Raw genomic sequence first — 17,193 nt, forward strand, 5'->3', positions numbered from 1 at the left:
AGGACGGATAGAAAGATGGAGGAATGGCAGGGTGGAGTTACTGTGGATGAAAGCGTCAGCTAAATGACTAAAACGATTTGGTTGATAGAGGGATGAATGGGTAGAAAGACAGAGGGATGAATGGATGAATTATTGAGGGAAAATGTGGAGGAATGGGAAGATGGAGGGAAAATTTGGAGGGATGAAGCAATGAGAGATGGAGAGATGGAGCGATGAATGGATACATGGATGGATGAAAACGTGGAGCGATGGAGGGATTGAGGGAAAATGTGGAGGAATGGAGTGATGGATGGGGGTAGAGGGATGGAGACAGAAAGATGGAGAGATGGAGAGAAAGAAAGAAAGAAACAAATGACAGTCTGCCCCTGAGGAGAAGCAGGTTACCTTGTAAACATTTTTCTCTCTGCTGCTCATTTGCTCGTTTCAATTGTATAATTTCCCTAAACCCCACAGATAATTTATGTTTTATGTCTTTCACTTGACAAAGGAAGAAAAATATAGTGGAAAATGATATGAAACTGATTGAACAATTGCTATGAACTGCATCATGTGGTAAACACTCATATTCAGTTTATTGGCTTTTATCACCCTGGTTCTAATGGAAGAAGGATTAGCTCCTCACAGTGATGGGGTCGTTACTCAAAAAAAGTAATGTATTACACATTACTCGTTACTTTTAAAAAAAGTAATGCATTACTTTACTTATTTACTCCCTGTAGAAAGTAATTTGTTACACTACTCGTTACATTACTTTTGCGTTACTCCACAACATCGCCTGAGATGCATTGTCACGTAATTGCCAGTTAACAATATAACATTAAAACTTACATATGCCCACATATCAGCACAAATCCCTTTCCTAATAAGGAGGACATACACAAGATCTTTCTTTTATGCTCTTTAACACCACAAAGCCGACAGCAAAGTTGGTGGAAACCAGCCCAAAGAGCACTTCACAGAAAAATGTTGTGGTGAGAACAAGACTCAGTTGCATGCCTAGCAGAACCAAGGCAACACTGGCAGTAGGCTGTAACTGCCTCAAAATAAAACTATATCAAGATATAAAACAATATAAAAGAGGTTGGGCTTCCTAACACCGCCTAGTACAAATATTAATTGCACTTTACCGACCCCTCAAAAGTTGTAGACCACTCTGCCATTGTTGTCCTGTCTCCCATACAAACTGTCTCTAGCCAACGTCACACGAGAGGTCAGAGGTCAGAGGTTGTTGCGCAAGCGTGCATGAAAAGGCACGTTTGATGATTTTTTTCTATCCGCCCAGATAATCCTGCAGATTCCAGATTCCAGATCCTGCAGATAATTGAAGAACTTATGTAACGCAAGTAACAACATAATTGTTTGATTAGTAACTGTAATGTGATTACTGGATTTAGGAACCGTAACGCGTTACATTACTGCGTTACAGACAAATGTAATGTGATTACAGTAACACTGGCTCCTGAGTCCAAAGAGCATCTTTCTTTTTAGCTTTTACTGCTGTTTGAGGCTCCTGCTGGTGTGAAGTGACTGTTGGAAACCCAGTAGAAGCACGGTGCTCTTTTGCTGAAAGCTGAAATATTTCTAACTTCTAACACTCGACAGCCTGAGCGCTGAAAACATGCTAAGCTCCCAGCGCTGTCAGGAACACGCAACAGAGCGTCCTCCCCTTTGAAAATAATGAGAGAAAGAAGCCGAGCTCCCCGATGGACACGCGATCTCACTCTGTACACCGTCTCTCTTCACAAGGTGCTGTTTTGATAAACAGGTGCTTATGAGCCATGATTTAACATGCGTTGCGTGCTCTTGACTCATGCTCTTTTCATCTGTGTTGCTCTCTGTCCTGTGGCTAGTTAATTTAGAGGCATTTACATATGAGCTGGGAGCTGTCTGGGTCCCAGGGGAAGCCTTTGAAGCTGCGGCTGGAGAGAGAGAGAGGCTGGGGGGATTTGGCTGGGGTTGTGGCATGAGAGAGAAGAAAATGAGAGCCTGGAGCAGGAGTTTGGGCTGAGACGAGGATTAGAGACGGACGGGGGGTAAGGCTGTAAATCAAGACCACCATAGTCAAGTCCAAGTCAAGCCGGAGACCAGAGCAAGTGTGAGCAACAGTGTCTTTCCAAATGTAAAAATAAAGCTCACAGAGTTTCTTAACGATGAACAGAGATCTATCTATCTGCAAATCTGGTCTGAGCTGTAAAACACCCAGTGAGTCAATGCATAGAAATTGACGGGTCAGTGGATAGAAGTTTGAGGACCATTGCATACACACATTTCCACTGGTGAAATTGCTTAAATTGTCAATAAAGTTGCCCATTTTTTATACTACTCTAACATAGGCCGCCCCGTATGTGCAAATGAACAACAACAAATAACGCCACATTTGCGAGAGAGTAGATCATGGAAGCTGGTGACAGTGAAAGTGAAAGTGTGCTCCAAGCGTAAGTTTTAAGGAATATTTGCAGTGGAGGTCAGATGAGGCTTCGTTTGCTGATAAAGATAACTTCCATGCTGTTGCTGTCCTCCAAGGCAGAGTGCCAGACAGTGATCTGCTGTGGAGTGTGAAGTAAAAACCACATGAACTCTGATCTGCCCGGTGACACTCAGGTTACACTGCAGCGTATCAGATATGTATCGGATCTATCGGATCTATCCAAATCTGATTTAAAAAGATCAGATTCCAGGTGTTTTTTGGTGTTCACACTGCTCTGAAAATATCAGATCTGTGTCACATGTAGGCAAAAAAATCTGATTTGGGCCACTCTCACCTGTAGTGTGAAGGGCTGAGGCTGGAGCTGGGACTGTTGCTGGGGTTTGGGGAAGAGTGGAGGGAGACCTGGCAGCTTAAGTGAAGGGATTTGGTCTAGGACTGATTCTGGGGACTACGTTCACACTGCAAGCCTTAGTGCTCAATTTGGATTTATTGCTCAGATCTGATTTTTGTTTGTTTGGCTGTTCACATTATTTTTTAAATGTGGCCAATATCAGATTCCAGTGTGAACTGGTTGCGGTCCTGAACTGACCCGCATGCACAAAAGAACAATAACAAAGACGTCACACGCAGCACGCTGAAGTAAACATGGAGGCCACTGAAGTCGGTGTTTACGGTTTCGTTTATAAGTCGATGTGCAGTGGAAGCCGGCGAATTCGTGTGCAGATGATAACGAGGACGAGGATGAGGAGAAAGACAGTCAAATTTTTAATTATGACATTTTGTGGAGCAATGGCTGCTACTTCTGTACGGAGGTGTGTGTGTGGATGCGGAGTCGGAGCCAGGAGTGGTGGGATCGTGACGTGAATGGCTTCACTGAAACAGATTTCATCCAAAATTTCACCTCAGATACTTATGAGGTCTAACACCTCACTGTCCCTCCACTGACTCCCTCTTTTTTTATTCACTAAGTGACTCCCGCCAGCGCAGAATTGTGACGAATGTCGAATGTCTAGAGTGACGTAAAAGTCGCATGAATTCTGATATGACTGTTCAGACTGAGGTCGCATTGCAAAAAATCAGACCTGTATCTGATTTAGGACCACATATGAAAGTGGCCCAAATCAGAATTGAAAAGATCAGATTCCATGTGATTTGTGCTGTTCACAGTGTTATGAAAAAACAGATCTGAGTCACATATGAGCAAAAAAAATCAGATTTGGGCCACTTTTGCCTGCAGTCTGAACGTAGCGGTGAGGGTGAGGATTGGGAAGCATGGGGTTGTAATTGGAGGAAGGGTAAGGATGCAGGGTAAAGGTTTTCTTTTCATGTAAACGCTATCTGCAAAGCCAAATTTCCATTATGGGACAATAAAATTTGAATTGAACTGAAAGAAGGTGGAGAAACTCTGTGTTGGAGAGATGGGTCGTTGTCAGGGCAGAGGCAGATGTGAGGGCCAGAGGGCCGGGAGACCGGAGTTAATGGCTGGCACCAGGACTGCTGCTGTGAGGAGCTGGGTCTGAAACTGGGACTGGAGTCAGGATACGGAGGGATGGGGCTGCAGCTGAGTGGGGAGCTCTTACATGGGCTTAGACAGGAGAGAGAGGCTTAAACTGAGGATGGAGCCGGAGCTGAGGGCTGGAGTGAGGGGTGGACAACACTGGGGAAGATTAAAGAGGCCCTATTATAGGAAATCAACTTTCAACAAAGATGTTTGATGTAGACTTTGTTAAATTTTAATTTTGTTTGAGTGGTTAAATTTAAAGTTATTGCATTTTCAAAAATCCACCCTTTTTTACAAGCAGTTTTGGACTAACTCCAGTCAGCGTATAACTGGATTTGGCCTTGATTGGCTTCCCTCACTAAAATCCTTCCAATTAGAAAAGTATTCAACATTTAAATTGACACCTGCCCAGAAAGCCTCCACTCAGCAGGTGTGTCTCATTTGAATCAGAGCAGCTGGTGTGACTGTTGCCATTTTGGTGTCTTTGTCACATTTAGTGACTTTTCAGACCCTCTGGCACCTTTTATTTCTCAAAAGTGACTAGCAACAACTGTAGCTACTTTATGGGACCATGGGGAAAAATGTTAATGTGTTGACTGACTCCCAAAGCACTTGGTGATAAATTGGTACGACTGATGCTGATGTGGATACGTGCGCTACTTGCTTGTTTAATCCAAAGAGGTCACAGCTTGTCCCATACGCAGCATAGCAGGGGAGCGGGGGGCTGTAGCAAATACATTCATATTTGCTTAACATATGACATCATCTGGTGACTTCTACCTATGTTTTGAGCAGCCAGTAACTACTTGGAAGAGAGTTAGTAACACTATCTGCGGTTACATGAGACATTTTTTTTCATTCTGAATGAAATCATTCCAAAGGAAGATTGCCACGCAAGTGTTTACATGAGCGCTAAATATAACGATTGAATTGAGATGTGCGTTTACATGCTCCACAGTATGGAATCAGAATAAAAGTTTCTGACATGTGCAAAACACTGAATCCAGCACTCTAACACAGGCTTACGTTTTTAAAAGATGGACCTGCGTCGGTTTTTTCTTTACTGCTGTTCTTTCTGATGAAGCAACAGTTTTATCACAACATACGACTCCATAAGTGTCAGAAAAAGACGTTTTGTTTTGTTTTGCCCCCGCAATGATTGGGTCCATTTGTAATTTTCACCGCTGTAAACTGAAACTGGCCCGGAGAGGAGTCAGGACTTGATATAAAAAACGGGATGCACCGCCTACATCAAGCCTGAGTGCCCCTGGGTTAATAATGAGCACATCCATTCCAATCCTCCCGGAAAAAAGGGGTAACGTTATTGACGTTAAATGTGCGAGCGTGTGCAGAAAGAGGCGAGATAAAGAAAGTGATCGGAATGAGTGTTTACATGATGAAATTTTATCCATCGACCAGATTATGAAAGGGTTAAACCAGCCCTCTCAAACAGAATTCAATTTCATTCGGATCGGCCAGTTTATTCTGATTGAGGCGTTTATATGAGGGCATTTTTATTCTGACTGTTCTGCCTGTGTGGAATAAATATCCTTTTAACCAAGCTGCATGTATTTGCAAAACATCGTGAATACTATTATTTGTATCCTGAGCTATAGTATATTTTCGAAAAAACAAAATCATGGAAACTGAATACTGCGGGACCTTTAAAAGAGCAGGTGAGGTCAGGACTCGGTGTGTAGCCGAGGTGAGGTGACTAATGCTGTTACTGAGGCTAAGTTAGGGTGGAAAGAGGAACAAAAGGGCCTGAATGAGGCTGGAGCGATGGAGGCTGAGAATGAACGGTCGGGACGGGACGGGACGGGACGGGGGGGTGAAGCCTGGACCGAGGCTGGGGGTGCAGAGAGCAGGGAGGACTCAGCAGTCTCTCTCCTTTTTTTTTTTTTTTTTACGTAACATCGTTAGATAACCATGCTGGCTTTCATCCGCTTTTATCTCTCCGTGCTTCAAAATGAGGAACGACGCTGTTTTCATAATTGAGGCCGACTTTGGTAAACATTTAGCCTCTTGTTTGAGCAGCGTTGAACCATCCCGCTCTCGCATTTTCGACTGAATACTAAAACCGGGTAGTGCGGAGCGCGCCGCCGGCTTCCGCTCCCTCTATAGAGAAGGATCGCTTTTGTTTGTTTTGAGCCTCGTTCTCAACCGGTTGTGTTCATGCGTCCTCTGTTTGGGAAAGTTGTGGTGTGGCAGAGAACGAAGAGCCAGAACATGTGCAAGTTATATCAGAGGAGGAGGAGAGGAAATAAATGCACTGAAAAAGCTGTCAGGTATTATGGAGTGTGTGTGTGTGTGTGTGTGTGTGTGGGTATATGCTTTTGACTGGCTGTGTGAATCACTGGTTAGTTTATCTTTATCTGTGTATGTGTATGTTTGTGTGCATGTGTTTGCATGTGAAAGCGGAGTCACAGTTATCATATGATAACAAACAACCTGTCATCATATTTTTAGGAATAATTTATGACAAAGAAACAGAAAGAAGAAAAAGAAAAATGCTGTCTTTGTTGAAATTTTTCTGTTTTTCAATTTATTTACGTGAATTTCAAAATCTGTTAAGGGCTTGAGAGCAGCTATATCGAGTCTTGAACTGACTTTGTGGACCATTTGTATTTATTCCTGTTTTTTATTTATTTATTTATGATTTTTTATTCAACTTTATTTTAATTATGGTACTTTTACCACTGTCTCTTTGGGTTTTATTAAAGCGCTTTGTAAACATTGTTTTTTGAAAAGTGCTGTACGAATACATTTTAGATTATTATTATTTATGATAATATACGCTTGTAGCAGAGTTTGTACTGAATGAGAGCAGCATTAAGGGGGTTACAATAGTTTTTAAGTGTTAAACAAGTGCCAGTTTCAAAGTATAGCAATATCGCAAAGCTTAGACCCCAGAGAGTTCATGCTTGCGTGTGTGTACTGTATATACATGTGATGTGTGTGTGTGCATATGTTCGTGTGTGTTTAGTTGCAAATGTGTGTATACTCCCTGCAAACACGTTTCTGCTTTTAGATGGAGCTTCTTCTTTCGGACACCTCAGCATTGATGTGTTGTGAGGCGAACATGTACAGTATGGGTAGTGAAAGAACTGTAGCGCTCTTTATTGTTCTGTCCCATTCATACGCACTGACACGAAAAAAATGGAGTGTTGTTGATGCTCCAGGCCTATTTACTTTTACGTTTTTCCATTGCACAAGTACTGCATTGTTCCCATACTGGAGCTGCTATGGCACAATATCAGTACTGTGCTGTACTTAAATGTTACGGGAATATTTCACTACTGTTGCCTTTTTTTATGTGTAATGTTTTGTACTTTGTTGTATAGTAACACTGCACTTTTATTGATTGCACCCCTGCCCAGGGACTACAGATGCAAATTAGCTGGCAGCTAACTTTGGGCAATGTTAATTGTGCATGGTCCCTGCAAAAATAAACAATAAAAGTAAAGTAAGGTCACCCTTTGTTTTTCGATTTGGCCCCAACAGCACCCTTTGTTTTTCAATTTGGCCCCAACAGCACCCTTTGGTCCCAACAGCACCCTTTGTTTTTCTGTTTGGTCCCAACAGCACCCTTTGGTCCCAACAGCACCCTTTGTTTTTCTGTTTGGTCCCAACAGCACCCTTTGGTCCCAACAGCACCTTTTGGTTTTCTATTTGGTCCCAACAGCACCCTTTGGTTTTCTGTTTAGTTCCAACAGCACCCTTTGGTCCCAACAGCACCCTTTGGTTTTCTGTTTGGTTCCAACAGCACCCTTTGGTCCCAACAGCACCCTTTGGTTTTCTGTTTGGTTCCAACAGCACCCTTTGGTCCCAACAGCACCCTTTGGCTTTCTGTTTGGTTCCAACAGCACCTTTTGTTCCCAACAGCACCTTTTGGTTTTCAGTTTGGTTCTAACAGCACCCTTTGTTCCCAACAGCACCCTTTGGTTTTCTGTTAGAATACTGGGCAGGTTTGGTCCTGACTGCACCCTTTAAGTACCAAGTAAATTCAGGTGCTTTACCAGCACACTTGTTGTGTACTCACACCAAACTACTGATACCGAACCAATATGATGGAAAAAAACATGCCATTGGTGCCAGTATGGATGCAGCAAGATACACCTGTGCATTAGAGAAAAACAGTTGCTGTATATCATTCTGTTGTTTCGTCAGGCTTTTCATCTCTGCTTTGGTTTTCACTTTCTGGTCACGTTGTCTCAAGTCAAATATCACTATATCTTAGAAAATTGATGATTTACCTGTCTGTTTAAGGTCAGGGTGAGGCATGAGGTTGTGGTTTGTGTTGGGTTCATGATCAGTTCTTGGATGAAGTCTTCCTTTGCAGCTTGGCCAGAAAATACCAATTGTTTAACTCTGTTTTTCCAAAGACCTTTTCTGGTTTCCCTAGAGCAGCTTGGCATAGAGTTCAGCTGCATGATATGGACAAAATGTCATGTTGAGATTATTTTGATGGATATCGCAGTGTGACTTGGAATATAACAGTGTGGAGTCTAGTTTCTTTCTTAAATGTCCACCGTTTAATTGAGGCATCCAACGTATTTGAAAAGATTCACGCCTGTTCTTACAAAATGCTCGTTGACATGAAAGCAGAGCGCACTCTGGGTTACTGTCAAAGATATTAACACCTTTGCTTACTGAATAGTTCTGTTTTTGAAGTATTGGCTCAGGTAGCATTTTGTTTTTCCCAGAAATGGATACAATGTTTTTAAATTAAAGTATTAATTGGTGGGCAAGATGGAAGGTAGCACACCATTGTTTGAATGTATTTCTTTAGTTCTTTATTTATTCATTCTTCTCCCCAAAACTTTGGACTCTCTCTCTCTCTCTCTCTCTCTCTCTCTCTCTCTCTCTCTCTCTCTCTCTCAATTCAATCAATGGGCTTTATCGGCATGAAGTGCAGTTCAGTATCTATTGCCAAAGCTTTGTAATCAATAACAATAAGGATGATAAAAAGGTCTAATAAAATCAGAAGAAACAATTAGTTTTAATCTCTCTTTCACTCTACTCCTCTCTCTCCCTCCCTACCTCCTTCTCTCCCTCTATTTCCCCTCCCTCTCTTTACCTCTCCCTACCCCTCTCCCTTTCCCTCCCTATCGTCCCGTCAATTCTCTCTCTCCCTCTCCCCCGTCTCCTCTCTCTCTCTCATTCACCCCCTCTCCCGTCCTCGCCCTCTGTCTCTCTCCTTCCTTCTTCCTCCCTTTCCTTTCCTCCTTCTCCCTCCCTCTGTCTCTCTCTTCTCTCCTTTCCCCTCCCTACCTCTCCACCTCATTCCTCCCACCTCCCCCCTTCCTTCTCCCTTTACCTCTCTTCCCTCTCTCTCTTCCTCCTTCTGCCTCTCTCCTCCCTCCTCCTCTCTCTCACCCCTCTCCATTCCCCTCTCTCTTTCCCTTTCCTTCCATCCTCATTCTCCCCCTCTCTCTGTCTCTCTCTTGCCTCCCCTCCACCTTCCTCCTCCTCTCTCTCCCTCCTTCCTGCCTCCATCTCCCTCTGCCTCCCTCACCCTTTCCCTCCCTACCTCTCCACCTCCTTTCTTCACCTCCCTCCTGCTTCCTACCCCCTCCCTCCTTCTCTCTTTACCTCTCCCATCTTCTCCCTCTCTCTCTCTCTCTTTCTCTTTCTGCCCCCTACTTCTCTTCTCTCTCTCTCCCACTCCCTCCCTCCACCTTCCTCCTCCTCCTCCTCTCTTTCTTTTCCACCCCCCCCCTCCAGGGCATCAGCAGTCTGTTCAGCTCTCTGAAGGTGGTTCGTCTGCTGCGTTTGGGCCGGGTCGCCAGGAAACTGGACCACTACCTGGAGTACGGTGCCGCGGTTCTGGTCCTGCTGGTCTGCGTGTTCGGCCTGGTGGCCCACTGGCTCGCCTGCATCTGGTACAACTGCTTCTGGACTGCAAAAAAACAAGCCATTTAATCTTGTGTTGAGTCTTAAATAACTGTTAAACTCTTAAATGGAAAGGCAAGGCAAGTTTATTTATATAGCACATTTCAGCAACAAGGCAATTCAAAGTGCTTTACATAAAACATTAAAAGCATCGAGACAAAGTGAAAAAGATAAAATTCATATAAAAGAACAAGCAAAATGCATTGCATTAAAAGAATCAAATCAAGTAAAATAGAAAGATATTTTTACCCCCCTAAAGGAAACACAGAATCAAGTGGTGTTACTTTGAAGTATTGAGGGTATTGAGTCACTCTCACACTGGTGACACTGTCAACCAGTATACGATTAAGTGTGCCTTACCTCTCCAAAGATAATCACAACTTAAAACCTTTTGTCGGCCTCACCGGACAAAAATATGTATAGCGCTATAACTTTTCTGAGAGTGAACTCCCTCAGTTCTTCCTTCTTGGTATTGACTAGTCACTAGTGAAGTGGTTTTCCTTATTCTGCATTGTTTTCCAGATATTGTCACTTGTTTCTAGTAAATTCCTGAAACAAGGGAAACTTCATTGCAAGCAAGTATAATTACCTCACCGCCATCGGCAGATTTCTTCACTTGTTGTAAGAAAAATAATACGAATAGACTCAACATGAGATCAAATGGCTTGCTAAGATGGACATTTTCTGCTGTGTGACTGAAAACACTGTGCAGTGCCATTCACAGATCCCTGCTGGCTGATGGGAATTTACCCATTTTTTCCTCCTAATTGGTTATGTATGCTAACCATCGCCTCTGCACTCCCATCTAATATCTAGTACTTTATGAAGCATCTGCTGCTGAACGATTTCTACTGGATTTGTTCAATTTGTTCCAAGTCATATAACATGATAACATGGGTGATTTGCTCATATTTGGTGATGATTATTGTCGTTTTCCCCTTCCTCTCCTACAGTCTGTAGCACACAGGAGGAACACATTTCGCAGTTTCATTCCTCTTCACCCCCTCAAATCACCTCCTAATTCCAAATACACAGCAACACTAAACAGCACAGCAAACTTTTTCAAATGTGTTACAGCTGTATTTGAAGTTGCTTCACCTTTCCAATCAATTTAACCTGCCAGTTGGTAGGTGCATCACTACAAACGCATGTTATGCGGTCAAGCTTTCTTCAAACCCACAGAAATTTGCTCTAATTTGTAGCCAAGATCCCAAAGTTTCCAAAGATACCACATATGTCATGCTGAATAACAAAGAAATGTGTATAAAATGATGCACAAGACGTCTAGATTTTTTCCATTTAATGTAATGCAGTCATAAAAAACGTGTCTTGAGTTGAATATGTCATTCAATATAAGCAGCTGCAGCTTCAATGAAGTGTTCAAATGAGCAGATACAGAATATGGACATTGTTGTACAGTATGGAAAATGTTTTTTTTCTAAGTTTGACGGTACTTAAGGGGAAACGTAAGGGGAAAATAGGGGTGCAAAGGGTTAAAGTGGCACACATGACCTGCGCTCCTGTCTTTACCGAAACCCGTCTCTGTCCTCCACCAGGTACAGCATCGGAGACTACGAGGTCATCGACGAGGCCACCAACACCATCAAGATGGACAGCTGGCTCTACCAGTTGGCCATCAGCATCGGCTCGCCCTACCGCTACAACGCCAGCGGCTCTGGCCAATGGGAGGGCGGCCCGGGGAAGGACTCCCTGTACATCACCTCGCTCTACTTCACCATGACCAGCCTGACCACCATCGGCTTCGGCAACATCGCCCCCACCACAGACGGAGAGAAGATCTTCTCTGTGGCCATGATGATGGTGGGATGTAAGTAGAATATTATCTCTCTCTTCGCTGCGTTGTACTTTGCTTTATTTACGCTGCGTCTTCTATCTGTGGTGGCCATTTTGTGGCGGCCGTTTGGCATCCCTTCTTCAAGTTTTGATCCATTTTGGAGTGCAACATGACGCAAGTGAGCAATTCATCAGCTGTACTGCAAACACTGACAAACTTGTTCAGGTATTTCATCTTGTATCTAGACTTATCAAGCTTATTTTAGGATTTTTTTAGGATAATGTAACTTGTTTCAGGACATTTACTTGGTAATAATGTTTAGGCAAGGTAAGGCAAGTTTATTTATATAGCACGTTTCAGCAACAAGGCAATTCAAAGTGCTTTACATAAAACATTAAAAGCATTGAGACAAAGTGAAAAAGATAAAATTCATATATTGCATTAAAAGAATCAAATTGAGTATAATAGAAAGAAAAAAGGACACAACAAACACAACAAATACTCCCACTTTTAGATGCACATTGTGACTGAACCCATATGTTTTCCTTTAATTTACAGATCTCACTGCCTAAGGCAGACGAGAATCACAGATTCTCTTCTTGGTCAAAAGCCTCACCATCCACAGATGGATGAGAGTCATACAGGGTAAAGCTCTGTCCCCCCACATATAGTGTTCACTCATGCAAGTAAACATTACAAGGACAAGACCAGTGAAAATTCGTACTTGCCCGTGTCAGCTCTGTTGGGATCCTGAACAGAAACAGTTAAAATGAGAATAAGACGGGTATAAAATACAAGAATAACAGTTACAGTGCAGTGTAAGAAATGAATAATTATTTGATTTAATAAAAGGCAGCGGCAAACAGAAAAGTCTTCTGCCTTGTGTTAAAAGAACTGAGAGTTGCAGCAGACCTGCAGTTTTCTGGGAGTTTCTTCCAGATATGTGGAGCATAAAAACTGAACGCTGCTTCTCCATGTTTAGTTTTGACTCTGGGGACAGAAAGCAGACCTGTCCCAGACGGTTTAAGTAAATTGTCTGGGGGAAAGTTTATTGTTTCCAGATTTTCTTCATTGTTTTATGATGATTTCTTGGAAGACGTCATATTGGCACGAATCAATATCAAGTGAAATTTATTGAAAATGTATTGAATTGACTGAAAATATCATGAAATAAGCTTGATAGGTCTGGAAACAAGTTATCACTCCGTTGCCTTACACCTGACTTTGTTATATTTTAATAGAAAACTCAGGGAGCTACTCTTGGAATTGGAAACACAAGTTGCAGTGTTTTGCATATCGTATTGATCTGGAATTCAAAGTGAACCGCTGTGTGGAAGCTGCAGCGTTTGGTGAAACTTTCTTATATTCAGTGTACAATTCATCTGCCTTTGCCAGGCCTGGTGACATTACACTGTCTGTGGACTAACTTTTATTATTTAACGTGTCAAGTATTTATATATTTATATCTTTATTTATTCATCTAGTCAGTTGCTTTTTAGCCAACATAGCCTCTCGTGTTCTTATCTGCTGTGTTTTTTAATGTATTTTGTCATCTGTGTGTCTTGGCTGCTATGACGACTCAATTTCCCTTCTGGGATCAATAAAGTTTTCTATCTATCTATCTATCTATCTATCTATCTATCTATCTATCTATCTATCTATCAGTGTGTAGTAGCCGACTGTTCACAGGCCCCTTGTGGTGAATGGACATTTACCCATTCTTTGTAACTGTTCCCAGTCACAGTTAGACACACTAACCATCACTTCCACTCTCCTCCTGCTGTCTAATATCCAGAGGTGGTAGAAGTACACAAATTCGCTACTCAAGTAAAAGTGCAAATACTCTTTAAAAATATACTCTGGTAGAAATACCATTTCAAATCCTTTACTCAAGTCAAAGTATAAAAGTACGTGGACTTAAATTTACTTAAAGTATAAAAGTAAAAGTCGTTCTTTAAAAAAGTCATTTCTAATGTTCTGAACTGGTTTTCTGTTGAGCGTTCCTCTGAATCCCAGATGAGAAAGAGTCTGCAGCTCAGATCAGGAACCTGAACCCTAGCAGCTGAATTCACGAACGTTAATTCTCTCTCTTGTTGCTTCTCTCTTCTTCGTGTTGCTTCTCTCTCTCTCTCCCTTTCCCTAATTTTTGGTGTCGCTTTGCTGAACAAGCAGCTAATCACATCTGGCTCTTGATCAGCTGCTTATGGGATGAAAATCAGTTGATGATTTCCCAGAAATAACGAGTCTGTGTTGAAAATACAGTGAGTAGAGAGTACAGATTTTTCTTTTGAAATGTAGTGAGTAAAAGTAAAAAGTCTTCAGTGAAAGAAAAACTTGAGTAAAGTACAGATACTTGAAAACTTACTTAAGTACAGTAACAAAGTATTTTTACTTTGTTACATCCCACCTCTGCTAATATCCACTACTGTATGAAGACTTCCTACACAATAAAAACACATTATTGTTTCCCTTTAAAATCCAGCAAATATGACAGCTTAAAGTAGTCCGACCATATAAATATCCCTAGTGCAAATTTTAAGTTCAGTTCAGAAATCTCTCATTTATTCTTTATTGAAATACCCCAGTGGAACTAAATTACTTGTAGACTTAAGCTGAAACAACAGTTTCTTTTTCTCTTTTTCAATCCAGTGTACAGATAGCAGCGGCTGCACACAGATCGGCATGGCGGGGGAACACAGTGGTGATGATGAAGGGAGCAGATAGCTGTAATAACGGAAGGGAGCAACGTGACACTCATGATTAATAACCAACAATACTCCCTGTGGTTAATCTGAGGTTTCATCTGAACAAACGAGAGAGCGATAAGGTATCACTGGATAACAGAGAGAGAGGAAGCAGAGATCCTGTGTAAAGTGTAGCTTATAGATGTAGAAGACACGTGTGTATTGCTCGCATGGCAGAAAACGTCTTTGTTTTAAAGGAAAACTCCACTCTAAAACACTTAATCACTGCTAAAAAACACAGCTATTGCCGATGTATCTTTCATTCCTGGCTCCATTTAGTAGTTTGGTGTATTTTGTCTTCTTCACCTCCAGATGTTTCCAGTAGCTACAGTGGAGTTTGACATGAGAAAATGTTTCAGGATGTAAAACCTCAGCGGTAAACGTCAGGTTTTGGTGTCAGTCCCTCAGAATCAAAGAGCGAGGGCTTCTTCTTTCTAGAGCCGCCATTTTGCACCAAGAGACGTTCAGCAATCATACAGGGAGAAATCCATCGTAGAAGAGGAGAGAGACCAATTTCTCCACCCACAGGAGCAGGAGAGAGACCAGTTGCATAAAGCTAGTTTAAGACTAGTCTAAGCCTTAGACTGGTCTTAGATTCTCAGGTTGAACTAGGCTTATGAAGACTGTCTGTTACTTAAATATTACGATAGACTTATTTTGAGGTAGGAAAGTTATCCACCTTCCCCCTGGCTAATCTTGAGTTAAGAACTTTGTTGTTATGGCAACGAGTCGGCCTAACTGTCAGAGTGGGAAGTTTAAATACTGAAGCACAAAAGACAGCAAATCTTTGGTATTTGGAAAGACCTGAAGAAGAGAACGAGTCTTTAGAGACAGAAACCCATTGGAGATCTACAACAACCAAGAAATAGTAGGAACATGTGAGTATAAGTGTCTATAGCAAGTTTGACTGAAGGTCAGATTTAAGTCTAAAGGTCAGTTTATAGTACAACGATTTATGATCACCTGATGGACATCTCTACAAAGTCACCAACATTCCATCATCGCTCAACTTTGATTTTGGACGCTGTCACTCATAAAAAGTAGAAACACTAGAGCGATTATAGAACGCATCGCAGAGCTTCAGCCATTTGCTCTCATCTAGTTACTTTACTTTGTTACTATAGTTCTAAATAGCAACTAGTTACTTTACTAAGTTAGTCTTTATTAAAAGTAACTCAGTCGAGTGCTTTCAAGTTACCCGCTTAAAAACTTCACAACCTTTATGTCTTCTGGTGATGTTCTCACTAGCAGGCTATAGAAATGATCACCGAGTACACTGCTGTTATCTACTTATCTGTTATCTACTTAACAAGCAGCTTTCATTTATTCGGCGTCTGATCGTCTTTATGGTAAACTAGTATGATCACAGAGGCAGGCTTGATTAATCATGTCTGGTCTAAAAAAATAAACAGCAGATAGCGCTCACAACACATTGGCAAGTGCTTTCAGTTCTCAGATGTACAGGTAACAATAATGTTCTTCCCCTTTTCTTCCATCAGTTCAAAGTAATGCAAATATTCCCAGGTTGTGAAGTTTATTAAAGTGAGTCGGAGCCTCCAACCAGCTGCTGCAGTCTGCTTTTAATAACGCCATGTAACAAATATATTTTCTTAATTGCATCTAAATTGAAAATTTAACCATTTGAAAGGAAAATAATAATAATACAGTTTGTAAACCAGTCTGCAGAATAGCCTAATGTACCTACATGTTATGTAACTGCTTTTGCAATGTTATTTTTCACTCTTTTCTTTTTAAATAAGAAGTTTCATTCCAGTAAATCTATTGTCTTTATCCAGGTCTAGATAAATAGCATAAATTGTCTCCTCAGTGTACGTTTTATCCACAGTCTCCCACTGAGCAAAAGACATGATTTCAACGTCTCGTCCATGCTTTAGCTCTCATATAGCCCAGGATCATTACGGCTATGTATAGACCTATTTTAGACCAAGCAGTAAATACATTATTACAATGAATAAACATCTGTAAATACCAAAAATATGCACCAGAGAAGTCCTGTAGACTAGCCTACAAGATAATTATCTGAGCACAAGAAGTAATTTCAACATTGCGTCTATGCGTAGCTCTCATATAGTCCAGGATAATTTTGTCTATGTATAGACATCTAATAAACTTTCACTTTTCACTTTTCAACCCCATTTAAACTTAATTTAGCCTAGACGGCTATGGGCCATTTAGACGTGTTTTAAACGTCTAATCAACGTAAAATTGCTCAGTGGGCTATTACAAAAGTACGGTCTTCCAGAGCTGTCGATTACCGTTTAATTTGAGCTCAGAGAATTAATCGACGTTAGGATAAGAGAGTTCTATAATGTTGTCATGACAACTGAGCCAGCGATGGGGTCAAAGTTCAATCCAACTTAAGTCTCAGCGACGGGTGCGTATCTTTATGCAACTGGCCCAAATGCAGCAGCAAGACAGGATGGGGTTTGAGTGTCAAAAGGCATTCTGGGAAACGTAGGAAAACACAAACTTTAGTAGAAGTAGACGAGGCAGGTAGAGGGAGAGTGGGTTCACCAAAAAAAGTAAAATTCCAACACTTCATCGCAAAAAATAACTGCTGGAAAGTCTTGAACATCACAGATTGATGAGGTCGAACAGTGTAACAGGATCTGAGGAGGGATGATTTTGTTTTGCTGCTCTTTTCCACCCCTGCCCCGCTTCACATTCACACACACACACACACACACACACACTCACACACTGGGGAGCTGCCCAGTACAGACACAATGTTTTGTTTTTGGCTACTTTCTGCTGCTGCTCTTCTTGTGTTTCTGTACTATTTGCAGATCTGTGTGTGTGTGTGTGAGTC

The 17,193-nt window shown here is 41.7% G+C and overlaps 1 protein-coding gene across 1 annotated transcript in view; it reads left to right on the forward strand.

Moving 5' to 3' along the window:
* Positions 1-17,193, forward strand: part of LOC139655542 (voltage-gated delayed rectifier potassium channel KCNH5-like) — a 136,491-nt gene that overhangs the window by 15,048 nt on the left and 104,250 nt on the right. Inside the window, exons 4-5 of the mRNA XM_071532983.1 lie at positions 9,657-9,814; positions 11,381-11,652. Coding sequence (XP_071389084.1) covers positions 9,657-9,814; positions 11,381-11,652 — 430 coding nt within the window. The remainder of the gene's footprint in view (positions 1-9,656; positions 9,815-11,380; positions 11,653-17,193) is intronic.

This window comes from Centroberyx affinis, unplaced genomic scaffold, assembly GCF_046629955.1.
Source record: "Centroberyx affinis isolate AG114_WGS23_722 - 3 ecotype Tasmania unplaced genomic scaffold, CSIRO-AGI_Caff_v1 ptg002300l_1, whole genome shotgun sequence".
NCBI lineage: Eukaryota > Metazoa > Chordata > Actinopteri > Beryciformes > Berycidae > Centroberyx > Centroberyx affinis.